Genomic DNA, 12,331 nt, shown 5'->3' with positions numbered 1-12,331 from the left:
TTGACTAATGTTCTCCCTGTAGTATGTTGGACATTACCAGGTACTCTGGTTTTCTCTTACAGTCTAAAGACCTGCATTTGGGTTAACTGGTTTCTTGAAATTTCCCATAGCACATGACTGTGCATATGTGCGTGTGCCCTGTGATAGACTGGCATCCCATCTAGGACCTACCTTGTGCCCTATACTCACTTTTTATAGGCTCCAGCTCCCCCCCATGATGAGGATAATGGATTGAGAAATGGACAGATCAATTGAACACTTTTGAATCTCTATGTCCTTCTTCACCTCCAGTCCCAGGACCTCCAAGACTCCTAAATGTAACTGAAGTCCAGGCAACCGAGGTGTCTCTAAGCTGGTTTCCTCCAGAGGAGGTTCTGGGGTACTTGAGGGAGTACCTCATCGTGGTCCAGCTACTATCCCAAAGCTGCCAGGATTGGACCTCTCCTGGCTGCCTGGAGAGCCAGAACGAGGAGCACATCAGCGGGACAAGAAGTATCCTACAGTACACCCTCAAGTCCCTCTTCAAATACAGGAGTTACAGGTTCAGGGTGTCGGCCTGCACCAACGCGGGCTACGGCAACGCCTCAGACTGGGTGTATGCAAGGACCCTAGCGGGCGGTACGCTGAACATTCTGAATTTTGGTAGTTTTGTAGCTTCTGCTCTATTGTTGGCTCAGTAAGGCAACACAAGTCATTCTAGTTGTTATCTTTTAGGACAGCAGACGAGCATTTGTCTTTCATTCCGCACCAGAACCATCTCTTTTTCTCCCTTTTCTTTTTCTTGTTCAATTGATTTTCTGAAATAGATTTCTATCAATTGTTTATTTTTGTAGGTCATTTTCATTTTGGCTTTGAAATGCAAGGGAAAAAAAGTGTTTATCTACTGATAAAAGATGAAAAAGGTTTCCCCTTGGTAGGCATGCGAAGATAATAAAGTAATATTTTGATGGATATTATAAACACCATCAGAGCTTTTCTCCAGCTAGGCCCCAAAGCCCGGAAGGTGGCCCGTCTTGTCGTTAGGCGTGTTGCCCATCACGTCATGCCCCAGGGCTTGGCCCGAGGGCAGCGGGCAGGTCGGAGCCAATACCTGACATGTGTAATTAAACAGAGGACAGGCTGGCGAAAAATGGGCGTGACGCAGCCGGCATGAGATAACTCGACACCCCCATGGTCCCCTTTCGGTGAGGTGGTTACTTACCAGCAGGAATGGCAGGCGTGACCAGCCTCGTTAAGGCCACTGAGGGAGGGGGAGGGGCAGGTAGAGGTTGGTAGGGTTGGCGTGTTGGGAACGGGTAATGGCTTCTCCAGATACTTAGCTACCTCCTAGCCTCTAGTGCCCCCCCAGCGAGCACCAGGGCCCCAGCGTCCGGGGTCTGCGGCCAGGGAGGGGAAGACAACCCCCCACCCTGGGAGAGGCTGCATTCCTGAGGAAAGGGGACAGGAGCGTGACAATCGGGAAATGACGGTTATTAGTTACAGAAAATGCATTATTTTGGAGCGCCAGCCAGGGGAACCACGGGGAGGAAGTGTTCGGATTATGTGGGGATGGTGGAATGAGGACTGGCAGCTCCCTCCCCCCCCCCCCCCAGTAAATTGACCAGATTTATAAGGCCGCAGGGCATACTGATACCGCATCGCCATACCGGGGCCTGACAGCTCCTGATTTAAAAATAATCCTAAATCAGTGCCTGACAGGTGTCAATGGAGCTCGCAGAGTTCAGCAATAAAGTTCATTTGCTGCAGAAACGATAGGTCAGCTTTTTTACTGTCTGTGCTCATCTGTCGCATCTCAGGGTGCCTCTCTCTTACACATCGATCCCTTTCTCAAGATGTGTCTGGATCCATCTGCTCAAAAACTATGGAATGGTTCTGGAGAGTTCCTTCCCCATCCTTCGGAAACGAAACTCTAAACAAAATCTTTTTGAAAAAACTGAACGCAAACTATATCACGTCAGGACAGTCCATTGTTTAAAACGACAGGTTACGGGACCCAGATGAAAAGTATATTGTTCTCGAGATGTAATGAGTCAACCGAACAATGATATTTTTGTTTGTTTCATTATTTTTTGTTTCTGTTCCCAGACCCTGATGCCCCTCCCCGTGCCGTGTCTGTGTTGCCCGCCTCCAACAGCCTCAACATCCAATGGAAGGCCCCGGAGGTGCTGTCAGGCCCCACCTCCTATCTCGTTGATGTCGTCCCAGTGAGTCGGCCCACCGCTCTCCCCTGGGAAAGCCAGAGAAAGCGGCGTGAGCTCAGTTTAGAAACAACTTGATATTCACCGAGTATTAAAGTGACCCTCCACCTTATCAAAGCATCCCTGGAGTAGAACCAAGCTTCTCCCTTTGCTGAAATGAGGTTACAGCATGTTGTATTACGATCAAATTCTTGCTGGTACGTTGATGAAAATGGCCAGCAGGTGAACTGATTTATCTTTTAGCGACTCAAATAATTTGTCTGTATGGTCTGGTTGCATATTCAGCAATTCAGGGTTTGTACTGTCAAAGAACTACAGCAGCAACCCCCCCAGGACTCAAAATGGTAAGCAGTGAACTAGCAGCTGATGAAGTAACCTCATCAATGTTGTCACGTTAAGCTGACCCCCTGCTTCTGCTGGAAGAGTTCTACTCTGCTGGAAACCCTTGTTCTTGCTTGAGGAAGGTATACCGTAGCTTTGAAGCTTCTGGGGCCAGAAGAAATTTCTGCCTCCGGCCTCAAGCACACAGCCTGATCATGGGATTCTCACGCCTCCGGATGGGATCAGGGCCAATATGTCTTCGTTCTCCAGCTACCCATCTTCCTGGGAGCCCTTTGACCTCGCCAGGCACAAAACAAGCCCTCGTTTCCTCTCAGCTGGCCGCAGACTTCCGCAGCGGCTATCAACAGGGAGAGCGGGCCATAAGTCTTCCATCAGAGGAGGCCTCGATCTGGCATGCACGCCCCCTACCACAACACCCTCCGCGCCGTGGGACCTGCCGCGGGGCCCTGGAAGGGCTCTCTGGGTATTTGATGGTCAGGAGAGGAAATCGGAGTTGTCGACCACGGACCCTGGGAGGTGCACATCTGTCAGGCAGGGGGGGCGTGTAACAGCGTTACACATGGGCCCTCACATTTCCCCGCTCCACTGCAGCTGGGCCCAATACGGGCCGTTCTCCACTGGGAAAACTACTGTGCTAGCTACCAGGAATCAGCCCAAGAAACACTTGTCACTGTCCTACCTCAGGCCAGAGAGAAAATCCAACCCCAGGGAACATCTCCGTGTGAAAGGGCCAAACTCGGTGTTACGTTATGGAACTCTGTGTCTTGTTTATGTTCACTGGAAGAGATTAGCTGGGAAGTGTGGAGTTTAGTAATACAATAGCAACAGCTGTCCATTCCGTCTGAGAGAACTGAATTCTGTGTTTAGTAAATTATTCTGTTTCTATGGGTTACTCGGACTGCACGGGTGAGAATACCTGCTTGATAATCCCAAAACGCAATGGTGGGTTTGTCTGTAATCACAAAGTACTGCTGCTGCTTTCTCCTGACCTGGCCCATCCCATTTCACCGGCGCTCTAGCTCGACGGCCTGGGCACCAACCTGACGGTGGTGCGAAGACCCGGGGAGATTCGGGCGGTGGTAGTGTCCAACCTCACGGCCTTCACCCGCTATGCTGTGACTGTGACGGCCTTCACAGGGGACGTGAGGGATGCCAGAATGAATGGCAAAGCCAGTGAAGCGGTGCACGTCAGGACGCTAGAGAATGGTGAGCACTGAGCATGCTCTAAAGAGGCCACACCCACTCTGAAAGATGGCAGGGTGTTAAAACAACATTTTGATGTTGATGTTTTGAGTCTAGAGTGCAGTAATAGTAAAGAGTACATAGCGCAGTAACAGTAGTATAGTGCCTTCACGCCTTCAAGTACAAAAAAATATTATTTTTTTTTAACCACGCTCATTTCCCAATGAAAATGGTCCTGCGACCCACTTTTAGGTTGCGACCAACCAGTTCAGAAACAGTGATGTATAGTATGCATTTAAACTATATGCAAAAGGTGCGGTGTGTAATTGAAGGAAAGAGAGGCTTATCTGTAGACAGTGGGAATGCAGGATTGTTTCACACACTGTAACATTTTTTTCCCAGAACCGAAAGATCCTCCCAAAAACGTCACCCTGCACCTGATTCCAGAGGAGGTGACCAGGGTCCGAGTGACATTTTCTCCACCTGACGTTCCCAATGGCAGAATCATCGGCTACAGTGCCATGGTCTACACGGGAGACGAGCTGGCCTTCCATATCCAGCAGCTCCCGGTCCATCAGTATGAAAACGGGACCATTGCTGCCATCATAGATGGACTCAAGGGCGGCTACAGCTACCACATTCAGGTGTGTGATTCCGCTCACATGTGACGCCCGTATTACAAGCCAGCTGCACTCACAGGAATACGAGAGTGCCAAAGACACAGTAGAAGGTCAGGTTAGATGCCTGGTTTGGTTGGCCTGCTTATCTGGAAAATTACTTGCTTGACGAATCCGTTCTGTTCTCTAGTGCAGCTTCAGGTCCAAATTTCTTAGCCAAAAGCACAACAACTGGAACCAACTATCAACACGTCAGCTGATAAATCCAGCTTAGCCGCCTTCATTACATTCCTCTGTTTCGTGATTAATTATGGTAATGATGGTTAATTAGTATTGACTCTGAACCCAGTCATGGGGGATCCCCAGCCGGTCCACATTGTTGCCCCCTCCCAGCACTCATAAACCAAAACGATCAAGAACACTGAATACCTGCTACTGGTGTGTTGGGAGCTGAGAGGGAAGAAAAATGAGGACTGCGCTGAGAAACATTGATTTAGAATAATGTATGGATGTGTTATATCGTTCTCCAGATTTCTGCCATCAACAGGGCTGGCACAGGACCCAGTTCGGAGGTGAAAGTCACAACAGGAATTCAGCGTAAGTGCTGGCATGTTTTAGATCTGCTTTAGTTCTGCAGACTTTGCTGGTACTTAATTCCTTGAGACAGAGACACTGATGGTTGTAGTCAAATGTGTGGCTACACTCACTGTGTTCCAGCTCCTCCCAAGCCCAATAAGAGACCCCTGCCTGCTCTGACCCCAAGTGGAGCTATCATGGTCACCACCAGAACCATCACTATCCAGATGCCCATTTGCTTCTTCTCTGATGCCCACGGGCCCATCCAGAAAGTGCAAGTCATCGTCGCAGAAAATGGAGGTATTTCTCCAAGCATGTCCACGTTCCCTGAGGTGGAAATTTCAGTTGCAGAAAGTAAAAATGTTACCTGTGGTGGGTTGGAGTTATTCCACGACCCTGTATAGGACAAGTGGTATAGAAAACTAATGAATAAGGTCATTGAATGTCCATACTGTACAGAATATATAATGTGCATAATAAGACTACTTTACTGAGATCTAGACTCCTGCTTCAACTTAATTAATACATAACTGTGTTTTGAAACATGTATCTGATAGATACTGTGATTACAGTGAAAAGCACTTCATGTCCTTGGTCCATCACAGTACAGTGACGTGAGATCAGTATTTATTGGACCCTGGTATCGAGAACACCGGCTGAACGTCGCTGGGTTTCTCTGCTCCGTTACTTTCCAGTGATGAATGAGCACAACGTGACCAACTGGAAGAATGCCTTCTACTACAAGCCTGCGCCGTACATCACCGATGAAGGCTTTCTGAACCCCAACTGCCATGACATCATGAGCAGAAATGCTGCACAGGAAGACACGTATGTGATTGGGAAGGAGGACGGCTGTGCCTCTCCTGAGAAGGACCAGGCCTTCTGCAACGGGCCTCTAAAGCCAAGGACACATTATGTGTAAGACCAGATTTACCCATAGATAATGTCCACTGTTCAACTGCACTATGATCAATTTCATTTACGCTTATTTACTGTTTACTCCTTCGATTCCAGGTTTAAATTCCGCGCAACAAACATGAAAGGACAATATACTGATTCTGAATACTCTGATCGTATAAAAACCTCAGGTAAAGAAACTCTTGTTTGTGAAATAAAATCATTAAAATGAAATGGGTTGCGCAGGGATTCCGTCCCAAACCCCCCCAGAGATGTTTATGGTCTTTGAATTTCCTGGCCCTTCTTATCCTTTTCACTGCAGCTTCTGGCTTCATTCTGTTTTTGTCAGTTTCCTGGATGCTCCCATTTAGGTTTCATTCTAAAATCAAGGCCATCCGGTCTTCCCCGGGTGTATTCCTTAGCTGGATGCTTTTTAAAATCTCATCGTGTGGAAGATGCTACTTTATTATACATTTATTTGTTTGGCAGGATTTTTTATCCTAAGTAATGTACAAGTGAGGATCAGAGAGCAGCTCCATGTAACGCCCCTGGAGCAATTGGGATTAAGGGCCTTGCTCAAGGGCCCAATGGTGATATCACTCTGTCAGCCATGGGATTTGAACTGGTGACCTTCCGGTCATGGACACAGAGTCCTAAGGTGCAGAGTGTTCTGGAGCTGAGTGTTGCCACCAGAGGTACTGCTAGATGTTTTGGGCCCCATGAAAGCTTGTCCTATTGGGTCCTCAACCAGACCAATCCAAATTATGTTCTGAATTTCTCCTGTCATTTGGAATTGTGCTAACCTCCCCCCTCTTTTCGGCACCCCTGCTTGCCATTTGTCATCCAGGGTGGAGGCTTTAACACCTTGAAGACGTGGAAAGTACCATGTAAATTACATAGATGCGCACGCATATTCGCCTGTGTGTACATACCGCAGTTCCTTTCATCCAAACTAACATGAGTGAATTTCTTTAATGTACCAAATACCTTTTCCTGAATCAGGTTTCTCAGTTTTGAGATATGAACAGAGTGTGGAATCCCCTCCTTGCCCACAAACACCTGTAGCAGAACTTTGTGCTGGTGACAAATGACAAGTTAGGCACATGAACTTGCATATTATCTTGAAAAGTCAAGATATGCACGGATGAGCCATTGTTAAAGAATAAGATTTGAGTTATTGCGTCTAATTTATAATCTCACCAGTTACGCCGTTTGTCAAGGAACCAGCTGCTGTTCCTTTCAGTTCAAGAGAAAGTCTCCATAAAATAAATATGAGGCACTATGAAGTCAGCCCACTGTAGGGTGCCCCTGTGCAGCCTGGGATATTTGCTCAGTCACCGTGACGCTGTCCTGGATTAGCAGCTCTGAGATGGATGAGTGGACCGCATGAAGTCACATTTTTGGGCTCGTGCCCTTTTGCATACAGCACATCTTCTCCCTTGGTTACAGAAGGTCATTCTTCTCAATTTCCAGATGACCAGTTGCTGACTCGAGATGAGGAGATCATCTTGGGAGTGCTCTTATCCCTCCTCCTCGTCTTCTTCCTCATAGTGATCATCTACGCTTTTGTAAGGTAAGGTGACCCCCCCATGCTGGAAACATTTATTACATAACCCAGTCCCCCATGACAAAGCGCACAGCAATGTTTATGGACGATGTAGCGCACAGTCACTAACCCTAATTATCCCACAGAAGACCCAAACCACTGACCTGCCTCTCCGGTCCGTGGTCGACTGCTAACTGCCCAAGAATATGTTGCCACAGTTACATTTTATTTATTTAGGGGGATGCATATTGCCAAAGCCACATACATTTTTTGAGTAAATGCATTATTTAGTTGGATTTCACCTTAAAATATAGTAATTCTCATGAGTCCTAATGTGAAACTCTCTGAGTGTCTAAAGTAATGTGCTGTGTAACTGATCTAAGCACACATTCACGTCCCTTCATATAATCCCTGAGGTTATCGCAGATGCTGACCTGTTCAGATGTAACCCTCCAACCTGTCAATGATGCATCCTGTTTCACATTCATTTAATTGTACCATACCTGTTTAAAATAATTGTGTTATATCGGTATGGAGTCTGTTTACATTTATTTGTCTGCAATTTGGGCATCTGAGTGTCTCTCATTCGTCTTCCTTCTAATCCCAGAATCCACCAAAAGCAAAAGGAGGGTGGTACTTACTCCCCGCGGGACGCGGAGATCATTGACACCAAGCTGAAGCTGGACCAGCTGATTGCAGTGGCGGACCTGGAGCTGAAGGAGGAGAAGCTGAACCGGTGAGCGGGTCGCGTGCACCCGAGCCGACCCCGCCGTGACCCCATTTGTTTACACAGGTTGCTGTGCTCTCCTTTCAAAGGTGACCTCCCTGTGCTCCAGGTCGCTCTTGCGGCTTGAGCGCAAAGCCCGCCGCTGAGAGAGAGCAGTGCGAGCACTAAGCTTGGGGGCTTTACTGCCTCTGTTATGCTAAAATCTCATTTCATTCCAGGTCCTTGAAATAATTCTGGGTGTTCCTATACATCGGTGCAAAATATAAATAAATACAGGCAGTTCACGACTGGCTTAAGTAATCCATCGCTATGCGTCCGTCGTATTTGCCTTCTCATTCCCTTCAAGACGCTTTATAGCAAAATTCATATAAGCCAAAAATATACTAGTAATACGTGTAAATATAATCACAGATTTTTTGCATTAGCAATTCCATAAGCTCTATGTGTCTGGTATATTTTTGCACATGTCTGGATTTACTTGCGCCGCTGTTACGCAAGTCAAGAGCCATGTATGCCTTATACTTACTATGGCTTGAAAAAAGAGAATACTACATTCAATTTTAAAAGTAAGGATTTTAAATATTAAATGCTTGATATACTTTTTTGTCCAGATATCTGGTCGCATAGCATTTTATTGGGGCTGTTTTTACAGTTTCACGGGTGCGATTTCACTTTCGCGCGCTTAATTCATGTAGAACCTTCTGGTTAGGGGTGAGCGTGTTCCCAAGGTAACCCGGTATGTGTTCACGTGGAAAAGGCAGTGCTGTAGCGAACCCCGGGGGGGGGCTGTGGCCAGCAGCAGGGACACCACTGACCACCCAGCAGGAGGCTACAGCTGTAACTCTATGACGCATTAGCTGCTGTGACGCCTCGTAAACCTATTGTCCCGCTACGATTTGATTTGTCACTTGTGAGTGATGGTACAGACTGTGGCCTCTGCCCATGTCATACCTGGCAAAGGCTCATTTGGGAAAAACAAGGAGACTAGAGACATATCTCCAGCCATTAAGACACAAAACAGCACGAGAAGCACATGCTGAGCGTCGGTGCATCGCTTGTAGCTTTGATGCCACAGAGGCGAACACTGGCAGGTATGTTTGCTGAGGTCCTCATTAGTCGCCTGCGGCAATGGAGATGACCTTCCTCTTCGAAAGGGACTCCTGTCTGAAGGGCAGAGAGTTGATTCAGAGCAATTATTTTAGCTTTTCTGGAGTCAGTTAGGCTTTTGATTTTGTTTCTATACCTTAGGTGTATAATTCATCTCAGATTTTAATTTGAGGCGTTCATATTTAATTTAAAAGTATATACCAGAACTTCTGCCAAACAGGTTATAGGCTTTCGGTTATAATTTGACACATTTACTGATATACATTTTGTTTTAGGGTCCATTTTATTAACATATTTCATTTATAACATTTAAATTCATTAGCTATATTTCTTATTAGTTGGAATGCAATTTATTTTATCAATAGAAACCAATACCATACTGCTGGCTTGGAACAGAATTATGAGGAAGGGTGACCTCAGCATCTTCTTTATGTTTTATTAAAAAGTAGGTCTCAGAATCACTGTACTTTTAAACTCACGAGAAAACAATCTAAATAATCTGGCTAAATCTTTACGTAGTTTCCTGTAGCACTGTTTTCTAGCTCGACAGTGTAGTCAAGGTTCTGTTTCTATGGTTACCCCTGGCGTTACCATGCCGCCCGCCTCTCCTCACGCTGCAGCCAGCCCAGTGTGATGCGTTTCCAGAGCGCGGAATCGGGTTCCACCGCAGAGATGTGTGGAACATGTGGGATCAAGCGTCCAAACGGGGGTGATATATGAGCCATCTGGGGAGCTGAAGCGTATAAATGGCAAGCCCATAATGCTGGGAACCTGGCGGGGCCCTTCTCAAGTGCCCAAGACTTGGTGCCCCGGGCCCTCGTGACACTCCATCACTTAAGGCGAGGACCGTGAAACCAGCACTGGAAAGGCGGGCCCTCGCCCTCAACGAGCCCCTCACCGAGAAAGAACGAGCAACATCTTGCCAATATTTTGTTACGAGCCAGAAAAACAACCACGGGGTGTTAACCAAAGGCGCCGCGATGGTGCTGATATCGCTGGCCAGCCGGACACAGCGAGCAGAGCAGTCTGTCAGGCTCGAGGTCGATTGTTAGCTAGCTTGTTTTCTTTTTTTGTAAACAGCTTTGCAATGGGTCAGCTGAAGCCCATGCCAGAATGTTCCACAGGACGTTGGCTTAATCTTCAGCGCTGTTGTTATAAACTATGGATGGCGGGAGGTGAAAACACAGGCAGGAGAGGTGCTGTGTTCCTTCGATCTTCGATGGCCTTGCCCTGGCTGCAGAGGGGGGTCTGCAGGGGGGAGTGTTAGCATTGCAGGTTAGCATTTGTTCCCTAGAGGCTAAGGACGGCCCACAAGGAGGCTAGCCTGTGTGGACAAATCAAAAAGTACCAAACAGTGAACCTGACACACACATTTATAACCTGTTTGCTGTTTTAAGAGTACAATTTTGTGCACAGTTCATGCACTCTGTGTGGTGAATAGGTTTTGCATTATTTTGATAAGTCAAGGTCAGGATTTGGTTTGCCCCCTACCCCCACTGCAAGAGGTTGATGTCTGGTGTTGGTTTACAGCGACACCTCTTCACCCCCCCACCCCCGCTACTTGTGTGGCACTTTGCTTGTCCACCTGTGACAGGCTGCTCTGTGATCGGGAGCCCTGGTGATTCACGGAGGTGTGCCAGCTCACTAGCCCATGCCTATCATTGTTAAACAGTGTGAAAAGGCAAACTGACGACGGTTCACCCAAATGCCTTCCAAGCCACCATATTACCTGGTCTCAGGGACCCATTTCTCTGGTCTGAAACCAGGACCAGCATAGGGAGGTTATTAAATACCCTGCACTTGCTTTCTGGAATGTTCCGGATGTTTGTTTATATCCAGTTACTTGCTAGGTTGAGATTTGAACATCCATAAAGACGGGAATGTCGCGTTCAGTCTATCACTGAAGGTTGAGCTGATTCTAGCGGCAGCAATTTATAGCCTATGTCTTTCATACACAAAAATAAACATTTTCAAGGGTATCTGCGATTCATGGTGTCAGTTAAGCCCTCATGAGTTGCTGCCTTGTCAGCCTTCCTCGGTGTTGTATATCATCCTGGTTCCTGCACCCGGACTGCGCTCAGCATCAGGAACTGTGTCCATTCTCTGAATGTTTCTCTGGGCTCGGTTCCACTCCATTGACTCCAAAAACTTCATCTTCATCCTCCCCACTCACTCACCTCCCCGTCTCTTTGCCCCCAGGTACTCCTCGTTTTTCTTCAGACGGAAGGAGATATTTGTCATCCAGTAAGTTGTCACTGTATAACCTGTGTCGTGCCGTGTGTGTTTGGTGTCTGGACTCTTAAATGCTATCCAGCCCGTGTTCTCTGCCCCGATGTTTGTCTGGGGATGTGAGAAACTAATGACTGTCCTCGACTTCCTCACCTTGATGTTTTGAATCAGTGGCTAGATTTAGTCGGCCGTGTAGGTTTGTGCAAAGCAATTTGCCTGCGTTTCTGAATTGTACCGAACGTTCTGCATCTTAACAAGTCTTAAACTCAGATGAGAACTCTGATCAAAGCCATGTTGAAAATCCTGGGTGTAAATAGATACACAGATATACAAATAGATATAAATAGGTATAGATATACAGTAGATAGATATAGATATAGATATAGATATAGATATAGATATAGAGTATATAGATATACAGTCAGTCTAAGTCATCAGGGCAGAACCCCAGCTTACTGGATGTGGATAATAATGGAGACACCAGGAGGAAGTCATATATTAGGAAGTGGAGTCAACAGGTGGCTATGGTTGTATAAGTACGACATGGAAGAGAGTCAGCAAAGTTCCCTCAAAGCATGTTTTCAGCTAAAATGATTCCACAGGGAAATTCATACATCGACAAAGGCTTGACAAGACCAGAACTCACATGCGTTCAAGTTATTATTACTGGGAGCTACAGAAGTATTGGTCTTTACCCCTTTCAAGTCAGGTGTGGAATGTGGATGGGCACCTTATTATCTTTAAATAAGTAAGGAAGTGCTGTGCCCAGAAGCAGAGTGTGATGGCACATTGATGGCGGATGCCGCAGTATAGTGCAGAGACTTAGCCGGCTAAGAAAAACCACACAGGTGAAGCTCTCCAGGAAAATGCAGCTCACATCACTGAAAAAAATACGAAGACGCCTGTGCCC

General features: G+C 46.8%; 1 protein-coding gene across 1 annotated transcript in view; it reads left to right on the top strand.

Moving 5' to 3' along the window:
- ptprq (protein tyrosine phosphatase receptor type Q) overlaps nucleotides 1–12,331 on the top strand; it is a 39,394-nt gene that overhangs the window by 17,257 nt on the left and 9,806 nt on the right. Inside the window, exons 16-26 of the mRNA XM_023838665.2 lie at nucleotides 292–618; nucleotides 2,086–2,204; nucleotides 3,560–3,746; nucleotides 4,125–4,366; nucleotides 4,870–4,936; nucleotides 5,057–5,215; nucleotides 5,611–5,833; nucleotides 5,930–6,003; nucleotides 7,286–7,385; nucleotides 7,966–8,094; nucleotides 11,392–11,436. Of these exons, the coding sequence (XP_023694433.2) occupies nucleotides 292–618; nucleotides 2,086–2,204; nucleotides 3,560–3,746; nucleotides 4,125–4,366; nucleotides 4,870–4,936; nucleotides 5,057–5,215; nucleotides 5,611–5,833; nucleotides 5,930–6,003; nucleotides 7,286–7,385; nucleotides 7,966–8,094; nucleotides 11,392–11,436 (1,672 nt within the window). The remainder of the gene's footprint in view (nucleotides 1–291; nucleotides 619–2,085; nucleotides 2,205–3,559; nucleotides 3,747–4,124; nucleotides 4,367–4,869; nucleotides 4,937–5,056; nucleotides 5,216–5,610; nucleotides 5,834–5,929; nucleotides 6,004–7,285; nucleotides 7,386–7,965; nucleotides 8,095–11,391; nucleotides 11,437–12,331) is intronic.

Source organism: Paramormyrops kingsleyae, chromosome 1 (assembly GCF_048594095.1).
Source record: "Paramormyrops kingsleyae isolate MSU_618 chromosome 1, PKINGS_0.4, whole genome shotgun sequence".
In the NCBI taxonomy this organism is placed as follows: Eukaryota; Metazoa; Chordata; class Actinopteri; order Osteoglossiformes; family Mormyridae; genus Paramormyrops; species Paramormyrops kingsleyae.
Note: the sequence above shows the minus strand (reverse complement) of the source record. Positions and strands in the feature narration are given on the sequence as shown.